Source organism: Triticum aestivum, chromosome 2D (assembly GCF_018294505.1).
Source record: "Triticum aestivum cultivar Chinese Spring chromosome 2D, IWGSC CS RefSeq v2.1, whole genome shotgun sequence".
Classification (NCBI taxonomy): Eukaryota; Viridiplantae; Streptophyta; class Magnoliopsida; order Poales; family Poaceae; genus Triticum; species Triticum aestivum.
This window is the reverse complement of record NC_057799.1, coordinates 593,364,312-593,379,574: the sequence shown is the minus strand read 5'-3', so window position 1 is coordinate 593,379,574 and position 15,263 is coordinate 593,364,312. Positions and strand designations below refer to the sequence as shown.

The following is a 15,263-nucleotide window of genomic DNA, read 5'->3' as shown; positions in this document are numbered from 1 at the left end:
CGAAGCATGGAGGCTAGCCGGCGTGTGAGTTGTGTGGGCTGAGCATCCCACTTCCCTGTTTTGCTCTGGGTGTTCACTTCCGCCACTTTCATGTACGTGATCTTGTGTAACGCATAAAACCCTTGCCATTTTATTCTCTCTATGTATCAAAGAAAATTACACAAGCTTTCTGTGTTCGCGAAAAAGCTAGTAGTCTCAATATCTCTGTAGGTCCAGCTCAACGACGAAAAACAAACATACATTGCCACCTTCTAGGAAGTTTCCACAGCTCTGCACATGTCTAACTTGAGCAGACGATGCCACGCTAATCTAAAAAAATAAAAAACAGAGGGATTATGCCGATGCTTCATGTACAAGCAAACAACCCGTCAAGCCATTGTAAATTTGTGGGGGACAGATTGAGTGATAGCGGCAACCGGCAGCCGGAAGGGTCAGTCAACTCTTGAGCAGCACAGATGCCTTCAAAGGAAAGCACCTGCTGATATCGATTCAAGTTCAGGCTAAAGCGCCATCGTCAAGACTACCTCCCGTCCGTTCCACCTCCTCCACCTCCCTCTGAAGCCAATCGGCACCACCACCGCCGCCGCCACGCAACCGCGTTGACCGCTCCCCCGAGGCGCGCCCCTGCGCCGCGGCAGCCCACCGGAGCATTGAGCAAGCACACCCCAGACGCCCTGCGCTGCCGCTCGCCAGAGTCTCCCACCGACCCGCGATGTCGCGCGGCGGCGGGTGGTGCCCGCCGATGGATCTACTGCGGTCGGAGGCGATGCAGCTGGTGCAGGTCATCATCCCCGCCGAGTCGGCGCGCCTCGCCGTCTCCAACCTCGGCGACCTCGGCCTCCTCCAGTTCAAGGACGTACGTATACGCGCGCACGCTCACACCTTTGCTTGCTTATTATTGCTTGGATTTCAATCTGTTTCCCCACTCCCGTCCGTTCGATCGCGTAATGCTGCTCGTCGTGTTCCTTCAAGCTCAGGTGCGGTGCGGACCGGCGGTGTGCACCTAGCGTTTTGGGTTTCGGCGGTTTAAACAATAGAGCATTGCGTGCTATGATACGCGATGTGGACTGCATATGTCTCAACCGATAGCCAACGTGCGGCATTGACCGCTTGAGATAAACAATTATAGGATTGACCCAGCGATACAGATTACTACTAGTCCTCCCTTGTATTTAGGCCATGTTCGGAGGTACTCCGCTCCACAGCTCCACTCTCGGATCTGGTGGAGTTATAGTTGAAATTTGCGGAGTGCCAGTTTACTGGCTCCACAGCTCCAGAGAGCTGGTGGGATTCCGAACGGCCCTTTAGGATCATATTTTGATTAATAAATCAGGACGGAGGTAGTAGAAGAGATAGCACGTGCCTCAACCAGATAAAAACTTAGCTAAAATGATGCTGTTGCAACAGGTGTAGGTGTCAGGAAAAGTTGCCGCATCTCAAAATTTGGCACGAACAAAAGCCCCTTCCCTATTATTGCAATTTGAAAATGGCAAATTGAGGCATGGATTTGCGCGACAGTGATCATATACCATGCGGGACACTGTCATCTTGAACTCTACACATGGCGGCTAACGCACTCACTGCTGAGGCCGATCACTGGTTATACACGATCCTAGTGGTATGCGCTTCAGGCCCTTGTTTTCTCTGGTATATCCCTCCACAAGTGGTGTGTTCTTCGAATGGAGGAGGCACAATGTTCTTCATGAAGCACATGAGGAGGCAACCTTTTGTCCTTTTCATGGATGAGCATAAAATGCCTTAGGATGATGCCTTTTCACGGAACATCACTAGGATCATACTCCCTCCGTCCCGAATTATTTGTCGCATAAATGAATGTATCTAGACGTATTTTTGGTTCTAGAATCTAGATACATCCATTTCTATCAATTTCTCTGACGAGTAATTCAGGACGGAGGGAGTAGTTAATAATAGCCTAATTTTATGTCCTTGTGATAAATTTGGAACTATAAACATTTCAAATTTTGTTAATTATTTTAAGTATTTTTCTACAACTACTGACAACCGTACATGTAGCGCTATCTTATGAGATTATGTAACCTCAGGTGAACTTATTTTAGCTAGGAATTTCGTAAGGTAAAACGTGAAACCTGTTGACATAGGTGATTTTTATCTGTGTTAAGTCATGCATTTTTCCTTTTTGTTTAGTCCAGGAGAATCTAATATCTGCCCTTTGTTTCAGCTTAATGCGGACAAGAGCCCATTCCAACGGGCATATGCTGCCCAGGTACGAGGCCTTATCTAATGCTTTCTTCTTGCTGTGCTCTGTTATGCTATATGGCCTTATATCTGTTCAGCTTATTACGATTGACAGTTTCTTGAATACCTGTAAAGGGACTAAATCCCGTGTCTGTCACTGATTAAATTTCGTATAGAACTGTATGTCTTTTCAGCATCTTTTTTAGTTTATGCTGTGAAAACAATATCCTATTCTGATGAGGCGAAACTGACAAGGTTCTGAAACACTTTCTAACCTCAATTTTTAAAACAAAAACTTCTAAACTCAAAATTAAACAAAATAATGACCAGATTATCACCATTTTCCTATGATACATAGTGGGTTAATACATGTCCCCATTATATGAGGATGGAGTCAGAATATCCAGTTAATGCAATGATTTGGGTTTCAGAATCCTACGTTATCCTGATTACATGTAACCTAATGTGAAAAGGACTAAACCCAAAATATTTCGCATTCGTCTTGTGCTCTGAATCATAACCATATTTACTACTAGTTCATACTGATCTGTGAATTTAATAATCTTTTTTCTGCACATACACCTTGTGCAGATCAAGACGTGTGGTGAAATGGCTCGCAAGTTGCGTTTTTTCAAGGAACAAATGTCGAAAGCTGCCATATTGACTTCTCCCACGCAATTTTCAGGAGCTCCTTTGGAAATTGGTGATCTGGAGGTATTTAATTAAGGAAACTTATGCCCTCATCATTTGCACGTTGTAAGTGTAGAATTTTGTTTTAACATTGTCAACTAACAGATAAAACTTGGGGAATTTGAAGCTGAGCTAACTGAAGTAAATACAAATAATAGAAAATTGCAGAGGACATACAATGAGCTGGTGGAGTACAATGTTCTTCTAGAAAAGGTATGACCACATTAAAGCATAATTAAATAATTTATTTGATGCAATTCACTTTTCTCTTTTCGTGCATTGACGAGAGCACCATAAACTGAAAGGAATTAAATCCTGAAATTCCCTGAGGTGCAAGGTGAAAAAGAAACAATACAAACAACTTGCTTGTAGAACATTTGTGACATCAAGGAAAGATAATCGACTCTCTAATATCTATAAACACCCTGATATAGTTAAAAACTTAAAATGTAGCAACATTTACCACCATTGATTTCGAATTGCATTCATTGTACATTACTTTGGGTTTTATTGAACATGACATGAAATTCCTGATATTCCAATCTCAAGCCGGGATCAGAAATTTATAAAAAGTATAATTGTCATCGGCGCAGTCTTCGCCAAACAAATGTGAAACCACAAACTATATATTTTGATGATTGAGATTACAGAGTAGTATTGATCGACTGAATGAAAAGAAACATCTCTTTACAACTTTTAATGAAAATTTAGAAGAGAGTAGTTTCTTTTGTTTTGAAAGAAGAGAGTAGTTTCTGCCGGCTCGTGTTTGGATCAACAACATGACAGGAGGCATGTAGCAAGCATTCCAAGAAGTAGCGCATAGCAACAGCAGGAGGATGAGGAGTCAGATAAATATCTGTTTATTGCTGGAGGAAACAATTCATTGTTAAATTTGTATGCAATTAGGAACCCTTGTCTTATTGGAATCTGGTCATGTTAGTTTTCTTTAGCCTGAGTACATCGTAATCTTTAGGCAAGCAAGAAATAAGTTCCTTATACCTGAACTTCCTTTGTGCCGAGGGGTAAGCTGCTGACTGCATTTGCACCTTGCTGCCAAAGCGTGCTCCTCGCAATGGGTACCATGACTTGTGCAGTGCAATTATTTTTCTTTTCTCGTTGTGTGTTGCCAGTTAGTTGAAGATTTGTGCTTGCTGTGCCTACACAGGGCACCTAATTATCCAGTTGTGCACTTTTTTCTGCAATGAGTATTATTTTTCTCGCACGCCAAATTTTAAGTGTGCACTATGTGTTGAGGCTTCTGATTTTTTGAGCTATGGGGCATTATTTTTAAAACTATTTTAAACTATGCCCTTTTTTTGTGTGTTTTAGGATGTATTTTGCATGTGAAGATATTTTATTTCTACATAATCGAGAGTCCTATAATGGCATGTCCCTATAGTAGCTCCACCCATGGTTATGTGTTGTTCATTACTGACTCTATTTACTTAATTACTTTCAGACCGGTGAGTTTTTCTACTCAGCTCAAAGAAGTGCGGCAGAGCAACAGAGGGAAATGGTGGCTGATCAGTCTGGTGATTCTTCTCTGGAGAGTCCTTTATTGCATCAGGTGAGGACCATTTTTCTAGTAAAGCAATATATTAGCTCTCCTTGTTTTCATACTTCTTCTTTCGTTGCAGGAAATGGTGATAGATCCATCGAAACATGTGAAGCTTGGTTCCCTGATTGGTCTTGTGCCAAAGCAAAAGGCTATGGCCTTTGAGCGTATACTTTATCGTGCCACCAGGGGCAATATGTTACTCCGACAAGAATCTGTTGATGAACCTATAACTGATCCACAATCTGGAGAGAAGGTTACTACTTTCCTTTGTCGTCAACTCCCTTCCATAAATTTTAGGAATTACTTATGAATATTCAATGTGATGCTTCTTTGTTTGTTTGTTTTTTGCGTTGAAGACGAAGTTTCTTATGTCAGATGATTGAAAATGAACCTGATCAGTACTATTGTATGGGATATTGAGATATCAAAAGAATCATAAATAGCCTATCCTGTGACAGGTGTGGCATGCCCAGTCAGCACTAAGGTGTGGACCCAAGCAGTTAGAATGGGGGAAAATTAGAAGGGGTAAATAGTGGCACACGCTTGCTTAAATTGGGTAAAAATGTGAAAATTCTGCTAAATGGGGTATTTCCTGTCACAAACATGAAACTAGGGCATAAAAAAATGGAATTCACTCTACAAATTATTATCTTCTCGGCAATGATGTTTAGCATTCAGCTGTTTGCTTAAAGCCACTTCGTATTGTTTTTATTTTTTCCCCACTAGTTATGTACTTAATTCTGAAATATAATTTTCCTCATATGGTTTTGTCACTATAATGTATTGACAGGCCGTGAAAAATTCTTTCGTTATATTCTACTCTGGGGAGAGAGCGAAATCCAAGATTCTAAAAATCTGTGATGCTTTTGGTGCCAACCGTTATCCGTTTCCAGAAGACCTTGCCACACAATTACATACTATTCAGGAGGTTGGTGTCTACCCCTGTGTGTTGTTCTTTAAACCATGTTGGTGCTCATTTTGCTTTGTGGATTAGTTCTCTTGAAGAGAATGCTGGGACCTCCTCTCGTGATTGCTTCTGTATGTATATCTATGTGATGTTCTTGAGCATACACTGTATATTTGACATTAGTACCATACAATAGATAGCACATCATCATATTAAACCCGCTATTATTTAGTACTTTAGGACACATTTTTATAAACTGGAGGGTGTATTTTCTTTTCTTCTTTTTGGTGTTTCATGTTTGATGAGATAGGTAATCTTGTTGAATTTTTTTCCTTTCTGTCTCAAGCTTGTGCAGAAGTTCTGAATTGTAGTCGAAAATTCTTTCACAAAAGCTGTTGTACTATATTTACTAAGTTACTATTATTTGTTCTGAAACATTTACAACTGTGTAGGTATCTGGAAAAGTGTCAGAGTTGAAGGCAACTGTTGAAATAGGTTTAGCTCATCGTGATGGCATACTTAAAAGTATAGCTTGTGAGTATGAACAATGGAACAACCTGGTAAGCTTGTATTATAAACAATCTTTTGGTATGTTTCTTATCATGCAAAATAGAAGTCCGTGCTATTTGAACAATGCTTGCTGAATATCTTATTAATTTACTTGCATTCAAGTTTAATTCTGATTGACATACAAATGCTTCAGTTAAAGAAGGAAAAGGCTATTTACCACACGCTAAACATGTTCAGTCTTGATGTAACAAAGAAATGTTTAGTTGCTGAGGGGTGGAGTCCAGTTTTTGCTACAAGTCAGGTATGCAGCTACACCTTCATCCCTTCCGGCATTGATGTTTTCTGGCTGCTATTTTGGTTTCGGTTACTCTTTTTTTGTCCATAAGGTTTAAGAGTTTATTTACCTATTGTAGGTACAAGATGCACTTCATCGTGCTACTACTGGTAGCAACTCCGAAGTTGGTTGTATTTTCCAAATTCTAAACACACGAGAATCTCCGCCAACGTATTTCCAGACAAATAAATTTACATCCTCCTTCCAGGACATTGTAGATGCCTATGGGTAAGTTTCAAAAATATAAAGATTGTTAGGGAAACATTAGTGAGCCATAAGCCAGTATATATGTACACGTACATGTGTGTAGGAAACCTCTTATACAATGAGGTATTACACAACCAATATGGCTCTTTGCCAAGCTTACAAGAAGTAGAATCTGAAGGACCACAAAGACAACAATGTTGTACGAAAGAATAAAGACATATGTGAACGACAAATATGTTCCAAACAGTGACGTTACTGAGCAAACAACCCAGTGGAGGAAGCGGCGGAGGCGGCGGCGGTGGAGAGCACGGAGGGACTGACAGGTGCAGCAGAGCCGGAACGTAGGAGAAGCCACTCAAACTCGTAGAGACTGAGAATCAGGGCAATGAGGACCAGTGCCAACCATGATACATCTCTCTGTATTTATCTATTTCATAATCAGTATATCTAGATCAGTATATTGTTTTGTCCATTTATTTGTTGATTTACTTTGTGTTTCCCTTTCCTAAACCTTTAGTATTGTGCTAATTTAGTGAAATTCTATCATAGTTATACTCTTTCTTGTGTTCCTTTCATTGTTTGTGTTGCTGATAGATAATTATGCCCCGTACTGGTCATGTTAAGTTTTAATTTCTATTATTTCTTTGTGCTATATGCATAGAATATGGAGCATAATTATCTATGTGGGTTAGGAGTTAGGACTTTTATCTTCAAACTAGTGATACTAATTCAGCATATCTGATATTTATTGTAATTTACAGAAATGGTTACCATCAACCAGGAATAACCTAGTCACTTCTTACTGCATAAAGGAATTGTTGGGGTTCATGCTATGTGCTAACTTTATAATTAACATAATTTGCAGTATTGCGAGCTATCAAGAAGTAAATCCTGGTTTATTTACTATCGTAACATTCCCCTTCTTATTTGCCGTCATGTTTGGTGATTGGGGTCATGGAATTTGTATATTTCTTACTGCAATGTACCTCATAATCCGAGAGAAGAAGCTAGCTTCACAGGTTTTGTCTCGAGCCTTCTCTTCTTCATTCAGTAGATATATGTGTTCCAAGGAAATTATTATTAACTTTCTTCATTTCTTTGTCGCAGAAACTAGATGACATAGTGGAAATAATGTTTGCTGGGCGCTATGTAATTTTGATGATGTCCCTTTTTTCAATTTACACTGGATTGATATATAATGAGTTCTTCTCGGTTCCATTTGAGCTCTTCGGTAAATCTGCCTATGCCTGCCATGATCCTTCGTGTGGGTAAGCTGCTGAATTTGTGCTCCTACTTTGGTGTTTTATGAAAACCGTATGACTTTCCCTTTTCCTCTTGTTTTATTTATAGGGATGCTACAACTGAAGGATTAGTTAGGGTGGGGCAAACGTACCCATTTGGTGTCGATCCAGTGTGGCATGGAAGCCGCAGTGAGCTGCCATTTCTCAATTCCCTAAAGATGAAAATGTCAATTCTTCTTGGAATTGCACAAATGAACCTTGGAATCGTGTTGAGTTTCTTTAATGCGAAGTATTTCAAAAATACTGTTAATGTTTGGTAGGTCGATCTCTTCCCACGAATAATCTGTCCTGTGATTTCAAAAATACTCATTCAGTTGTTGTGTCAACAGGTATCAGTTTGTTCCTCAGCTGATCTTCTTAAACAGCTTATTTGGTTACCTGTCACTCCTCATCATTATTAAGTGGTGCACTGGCTCAAAAGCTGACCTATACCACATAATGATATATATGTTCCTGAGTCCAACGGATGATATTGGGGAGAACCAGCTATTTCCTGGGCAGAGAATTGTGCAGGTTTGGTGATATTCATTGCTGCTGCCATGTGTTGATTCTGTCAGTTGCACATAACATTTCTTGTTTCCTCGCAGCTTGTTCTACTTCTACTTGCTCTGGTGTCTGTGCCTTGGATGCTGTTTCCGAAGCCATTGTTTCTCAAGAAGCAACATGAGCAGGTTGTAGACCTTTCTTAATTCCCTAACTGACTTCTCACTGGAATATATATCATATACCCACTTGTTGATATTTTCATTTGTCTCCATCAGAGACACCAAGGCCAGCATTACACCATGCTCCAGGAGACAGATGAATCAGTGGCTCAATTGGGAGGACAACATGAAAACCCACACAGCCATGAGGAGTTTGAATTCAGTGAAGTTTTGGTCCACCAGCTGATCCACACAATTGAGTTTGTGCTCGGTGCGGTCTCCAATACTGCCTCATATCTTCGTCTTTGGGCTCTCAGGTATCATTGAACATGATATAATTAACACGTCAACCCCAAATAAGTACTCCCTCCGTTCCTAAATATAAGACCTTTTAGGGATTCCACTATAGACTACATACGGAGCAAAATGAGTGAATCTACAAGTTCATGTCTATATACATCCGTATGTAGTTTATAGTGGAATCTCTAAAAGGTCTTATATTTAGGAACGGAGGGAGTAAGTTTCTCCTCACGATACAGACATTGACAAGTAATCAATGTCTTTATTTTTGCAGTCTCGCGCACTCGGAACTGTCCAGTGTCTTTTATGATAAGGTTCTTCTTCTTGACAAGTAATCAATGTCTTTATTTTTGCAGTCTCGCGCACTCGGAACTGTCCAGTGTCTTTTATGATAAGGTTCTTCTTCTAGCATGGGGGTAAGATACACTCTTTTACTACTCTCTACGCCTATTGTGGTTGTTCTAATCATGTGTTGTGCTCTCTTTGCAGATACAACAATGTTATCATCCTTGTCATGGGAGTAACCGTCTTCCTCTTTGCCACTATTTTTGTTCTGCTTTCAATGGAGACCCTAAGTGCGTTTCTGCATGCCCTGAGGCTTCACTGGGTCGAGTTCCAGGGCAAGTTTTACGATGGTGGTGGGTACAAGTTTGCGCCATTCGCGTTTGCATCAATCATCGAGGAGGAAGATTAGTCCCAACCGGTGTATGCAATGTAAGTACATAATATAAGACCTCAAGAGGTTGTTGGAGGAAGATACAGAAAACTCATGTTGCTTGAGCTGGAGCCATACTTGGTCATTCTGTAAATTATGATGTGCTATAACGGTGATGGAAGCGGCTCGTACAGCTGCAATTAAGGCCTAGTGCATTGCATCTCCACATTTTTGGGGTTGTCGTGTCTGCAGTGCCACATAAGCCGATGATAAGGTTCTTCTTCTAGCATGGGGGTTTATGCTCATGTCTGCAGTGCCACATAATCAATGTGTATTTTGTACTATGATTTTGTAACTAAATAAGACCGATCGTTTTAAGCTTGTTTTACTTGTCATTTGTTGATAAGTGCACCAATATGTGTGTCATTTGTATTGAAAAAATTGGTAGAATGGGGCCAGTCTTACAAGATGACCTGGTTGTAGTATCCATAAATCCATGCCAAGAGCATTGAAAATGATATGCTAGTTGTAGATGTGAGATCGATATGTTTTACTAAGCATCATGCCATACTTACCCAGTTAAGGGTTTGTCCCCAGAGATTGCAAAAGTGATTAGTAAGTAATCACCAAAGCAATTTTTTGAGAATCATTGTTAGCGTTGATCCACACACTATGAGATCATCTGCAAACATAAGCGAGTGGACAGGGGCAAGAAGCTCCTAAGTTTATGCCATTTTAAGTTACTGGAACCGAGATGAGCGATGAAATAAGCTAATCAACAAGCCAGCAAGCATACAAAGCAAATAAAGTTGTGAGAAAGGATAAACCACAAGTGAGCCGAAGACACATATGTATTGTGAAGTTCACACTCTTTTGGGAAGTGCTAATCTACATTGGAGAGGTGTCGAAGCCAAAGCTCCAAAGCGCCACCAAGTGGATCGCCCTAATATTCTCTTTGAGTCCCTCCAACAGATGAGCCTCAAATCACTCGAGGTTGGTCTTGAAGGCGACCCTTGACTCCTACCGCCTAGGAGCCCAAAATCTCCAAGAGTAACAAGTGTTGTTGATGAACAAGAGTGGGGATCACGAATTGGTTTGGTGGAAATGTAGAATGAGCTTTTGGGGGGCGGCAATGGAGGAGCAACTCAAAACTTAGGTTTAGGTCTTGAGGTGGAAGAAGGGGGTATAAATACCCCTCAATCAAAAGTGATCGTGGCCCACCTGTTGGCCCCATGTGCACGGGCTAAAGGACTCTGTGCGCATGGGGTCACTCGAGAGCCAAACCAGGGACCCATTGGGCATGCGATCATAGACCCCGTGCGCAAGGGGGTATCTAGAAAGTTTGGCGCTCGACCCCGTAGGCACTGGCGTCAGGAGGCCCATGGGCACGGGGTGTCCAGAGAAATCCCTAGACGCCATGTGCACTAGGTTGATAGCTTGGACGTTGTCGGTACTAAAACTGGCGGATCCCGGGTAGGGGGCCCCGAGCTGTGGATCTCGGATCAATGGGTAACAAGAGAAAGAAAACAAGGTTTACCCAGGTCGGGCCCTCTCGAAGAGGTAAAACCCTACGTCTTGATTTGATTGTATTGATGATGATGTATCGAGTATAGGCTTGATCTACCTCAAGATCGTATGTTGTGTTCTAACCCTGAGGCGAGTAATTGTGATCGTGTCCCTAAGGACAAAACCCTCGGCTTATATAAGTACCGGGGTATCTAGAGTTACACATGGTCGGTTGCCAACTGGGAATACACATGCCGACAGTTGGAGCAGTCCTTGAAGTACACGTCAAGTCTTCGGTAGAGTCCATCTTGATCACGCCAGGGTTCGAGGCTTCCAGAGTCCTCCTTGCGAGATCGGTGGGCCTCAAGCTTGGCCCATGGACTGCGGGTCAACTAGGTTGGTACCTCTTAGTCCATGGCACCGTCAGTAGCCCCTCAACTTGTCTTCGGAGCTGGAGACGACAATCATCTTCGTACCAAATGTCTTCGGCTTGACAGGCGAGTTCCTTCCATCAGTCTCAACTCGGCTTCCAGGCTCGTAGCAAATCTTCGGTTCCCACTTATGGGAAGGACGGGGTCCTTGCAGCCCGAACACCTTTACCATGATCTAGCCGTGCCCCCCCATGGGTGGTCCTTTCATTAAAAGGATTCACTTTCAATACTCGAGCCATTTGGGGAACTGGTCGCTTTATGGCGGCTAGACGTCGAAGCGTCGTCCTTCGCTTTATTTAACAGGTACACGACCCAAAGCCGCGGCGAACACACGCTGTCCAGTTCTCCCCCTGCTTGCCCGTTCATGAAATCCCCCCCCCCCTTAAGTTTAGCTTCGAGAGCTTCCGCCATGGCAAACAACGCGGATTAATCAAAGCGCCCCCACGGCCCCCTCAAAGGAGATTGGGGAGGCTGCTCCATCACCCATCGTCAACTGGACCGGCTCGCCACTCAAGGTTATTTGCTGGACCCAGATCTAACTTCCACCCACCCTAGCTTAACATCCATAAATGGGCAAGCGCGCATGCGGATAGCCATCCAATCTTGCACGGGGAGGAGATAGTTTGTTTCATCCCCTTTTTGTTGCGGGGTCTTGGATTTCCCATCCATCCCTTCCTACGGGTCTGAGTTCTACGGGATCCAATTCCACCACCTCGCGCCCAACTCCATCTTACATATCATGGGGTTCGTCGCCCTCTACGAGATGTACCTCGGATGCGAGGCACGCTTCGGGCTATGGAGGAAGTACTTCTGTCTCATGTCATGTTCCCGAGGTGGAAAACTTCACGAGGTAGGAGCAGCCGAGGTGTGCCGTATCACTGGGACTGGCTACCCAGCGGGTACCCCTAGAGAGGATCTCTACTCCTAATGGAGCAGTTGGTAGTCTCCGCCGGTCAATTTTCGTCCCACCAAAGACGGGTTTTTTTCGTCCTCGACCCCACCTCCCACGTACCAGCGCCGAACCAATAAAAAAACGATGCCCACGCGAGGTTCCTACACGCTCGATTCCCGCCTCCCACACGGTCGGTCTAGAAAAAAAATCGGGGGAAAAATCTACGAAGATAAACCTTCGAAAAAAACCAACACTAGGGAGTTGGTTGCACGTACTCGCACCCCACTCCACCCCACGCCACGCACAATCCCCTCACCGCCGCCCCTCTCCGGATCGCCGCCACCGCCACCGCCGCTCCGGATCGCCGCCACCGCCGCTCCGGATCGCCGCCGCCGCCGCCGTCTCTCCGGATCGCTGCTCCCACCGCCGCCGTCTCTCCGGATCACCGGCCCCGCCGCCGCCGCCGTCTGGATCGCTGCTGCCGTATCTCCGGATCGCAGCCACTGCCGCCGTCTGGATCGCCGCCGCCGTCACACAGAAGACAGTGCAGGAGCTGCCGCCGCCGCCCGCCCCCATCTCCTCCCCTGATCCAACTAAACATCCCGTAAACTAAAAAAGAGGGTGATTGGTTAGGATGCTGCAGCAGCTAATAAGATGGGAAGACAACTCACTTTGCCCCTCCTCCAAGCACATCAGCGACTCTTCGATCTGCTTCTCTCCTTCGCAAGATATGGGATTCTTATATACCATTGTTGCATCATGTTGCACACATGCAATTCTATTGTTTTGTGTAAGAGCCATTGACTTTTGTGGAGAAGTTCGCGTCACGATGGAATTCTGCTGTCAAGGTCGCCATGTCGGCGAGCTCGTTGGCGTCGTACTGCCCCAACAGGAGCGCCATCGGGTCGGCGGCGTTGCTGGCGGCTGCAACCATGGATGATGGAAATTGTGAGTCCTGCAAAATCTGTACGTGGGTTAGGATAACAGGTTGAGCCATCTGTTCCTCTATAGTCAAACGCTTGATTGGGATGTTCTATCCATGATGGGGTAGGTTTGCACTATTCAATTTCGCAATGTGTCATTTCTGCCATATAGCTTATATTGTTTTGTACAATAATTAGTCATATTAACTCATTTTCTATAGATCAGATTCATGAAACTCGACCTGTTGAAGAAGTTTCAGTCCAGCTTCACTCACCGCCTTTCATTGTCATCGGTAAGTCCCGTGCTCCTTTTGTCCTGAATATACCATGCAATAAATTTCTATCAGGCAAAAAATGCCGTGTCTTGACACCTGCCCAATATCCCTTTCTCATGTGTGAACCATACACACTTTTAGTTTATCACCTGATGTGTGTAACGAAAAAGTATATCAAAACTGGATGGTCTTCTGTAACAGTCCGACTGTGGATGAAGTTCAAAAGGATTCAATAGCTATGGCCAGAAAAGATATAAAAAGGAAGTTGTTCAAAGCAGTGTATCACTTCCGATGGAAAAGAACAAATTGACATTACAAGCCTGATTGAGACTTACAATACACTAACACTTTAACAAGCTGCGACCACTAATATTATAGTTTAGTACAATCATATTCCTTAAGTACTATAGCCCAGAAAGCCAGATTATAGTCGTCGCCACATTAATCAAATTCTTGTCTTGAACAATATAGATAGATAAATAACAATAGCAACTATGTTGTTTTTTGCAATTACAATATGCTTAATCTGCAGAGACAACCGACATTGCTCAAAACGCCGCATCCCCGGCCTACTCTCTCTTCACCCATCAATGCTCATGTGCTCCGACCCTCCCCGACCCCTCCCAACAAGCAGCAGAGTCTCTTGTTCGAGCTCCACCGGGCCGGCGGCGACGACGTCCATGTTCGTTGGGCGGAGCACAACGCTAGGGTTGAAATCCACCATGCTGCTACTGATGAGGCTCTCCTCCTTTGTCCACCGGTTATCAGACAACTGCGTATGAGACGTCCACCGTCGTACACTCATTTGATCGTGCTGATGCGCCTGGCTGTGGGATGGCTTCTGCTGGGATGCTCCGAGGTGAGGCCAACTCATGAACTTGCTAAGACATCTTTACCTTAAATTACAATTTCTTATTATGATCTTGAACGAATACTAAGGCTTGCATCTTTTATAAAGCTTGCCAGTTACTGTGTAGTTTTAGTTAACATGAAAGTCACCTGTGGTGAATCTCTTTTCTTGTCCACAGATTTCACAAATCCATTATGACGAAATAGGGTGGCCGCCCGCTTTATTTCATGAATCCATTATCGCCTACAGAATAACGTCCTGGCCCTCCCAGTTTGAGTGATTCTCTTTATTTTGCTATATCTCAACTGTACATGCATTGTTTATGTTCGCCGGCCCGCGCCCCCGTGTCTCCTCACGTTAATGTGGCTGCTGGCCGCGGGACTGACGAGGAAGTCATGGTAGAGCGGTGGTGCTGGCTGTGGCCTACCAGGATACCATAAGTTCTCCCTTGTTCTTTTGTGTTTGAATCAGATTTAGTGGTTCTTGATTTTACAGGCATGCATCGATCTTGCTCCTGTTTTGTATGTAGGATATGTTGGGGATCGTAGCAGAATTTTAAAATTTCCTACGCATCACCAAGATCCATCTATGGAGTATACTAGCAACGAGGGGAAAGGAGTGCATCTACATACCCTTGTAGATCGCGAGCGGAAGCGTTCCAATGAACGAGGTTGATGGAGGCGTACTCGTCGTGATCCAAATCACCGATGACCGAGTGCCGAACGGACGGCAACTCCGCGTTCAACACACGTACGGAGCAGCAACATCTCCTCCTTATTGATCCAGCAAGGGGAAAGGAGAGGTTGATGGAGATCCAGCAGCACGACGGCGTGGTGGTGGATGTAGCGGGATCTCGGCAGGGCTTCGCCAAGCTTCTGCGAGAGAGAGAGGTGTTGCAGGGGAGGAGGGAGGCGCCAAAGGCTGTAGTATTGCTGCCCTCCCTCCCCCCCTTTATATAGGCCCCCTGGGAGGGGGGCCGGCAAAGAACCCATCTATGGGGGGGCGGCGGCCAGGGGGGGAAACTTCCCCCCCCAAGTCAAGTGGGGCGCCCCCCCCACCCTAG

The 15,263-nt window shown here is 44.0% G+C and overlaps 1 protein-coding gene and 1 long non-coding RNA gene across 3 annotated transcripts; both read left to right on the top strand.

Moving 5' to 3' along the window:
• The first annotated feature begins 378 nt into the window (after nt 1-378).
• On the top strand, nt 379-9,738 carry LOC123050235 (V-type proton ATPase subunit a3). Of its 2 annotated transcripts, XM_044473058.1 has the most exons (18): nt 379-856; nt 2,201-2,245; nt 2,809-2,931; nt 3,013-3,120; nt 4,367-4,474; nt 4,545-4,718; nt 5,256-5,393; nt 5,825-5,932; nt 6,076-6,183; nt 6,296-6,444; nt 7,289-7,442; nt 7,531-7,691; nt 7,774-7,980; nt 8,054-8,237; nt 8,312-8,395; nt 8,486-8,685; nt 9,025-9,084; nt 9,158-9,738. In XM_044473058.1, exons 1-18 carry the CDS (start codon nt 713-715, stop codon nt 9,360-9,362), a joined length of 2,460 nt encoding a protein of 819 aa, XP_044328993.1. In that variant the 5' UTR covers nt 379-712; the 3' UTR covers nt 9,363-9,738. The 2 variants fall into 2 exon arrangements, with proteins under 2 accessions (XP_044328993.1, XP_044328994.1); XM_044473059.1 differs by lacking the exon at nt 9,158-9,738 and having other exon boundaries at nt 524-856; nt 8,943-9,029.
• Nucleotides 9,739-13,079: 3,341 nt separating this feature from the next.
• On the top strand, nt 13,080-13,900 carry LOC123050234 (uncharacterized). The gene is made up of 3 exons (XR_006423732.1): nt 13,080-13,199; nt 13,297-13,368; nt 13,883-13,900. It is a non-coding gene; the product is annotated as an uncharacterized lncRNA (long non-coding RNA).
• Nucleotides 13,901-15,263: the final 1,363 nt, after the last annotated feature.

Bases quoted from the DNA above. Each gene is read 5' to 3' on its own strand.
- LOC123050235 (XM_044473058.1), top strand. From the start codon at position 713: ATGTCGCGCGGCGGCGGGTGGTGCCCGCCGATGGATCTACTGCGGTCG. The intron at 8,396-8,485 runs GTTGTAGACCTT...TGTCTCCATCAG, and splicing joins TCAAGAAGCAACATGAGCAG to AGACACCAAGGCCAGCATTA. The intron at 8,686-9,024 runs GTATCATTGAAC...TTATTTTTGCAG, and splicing joins CTTCGTCTTTGGGCTCTCAG to TCTCGCGCACTCGGAACTGT.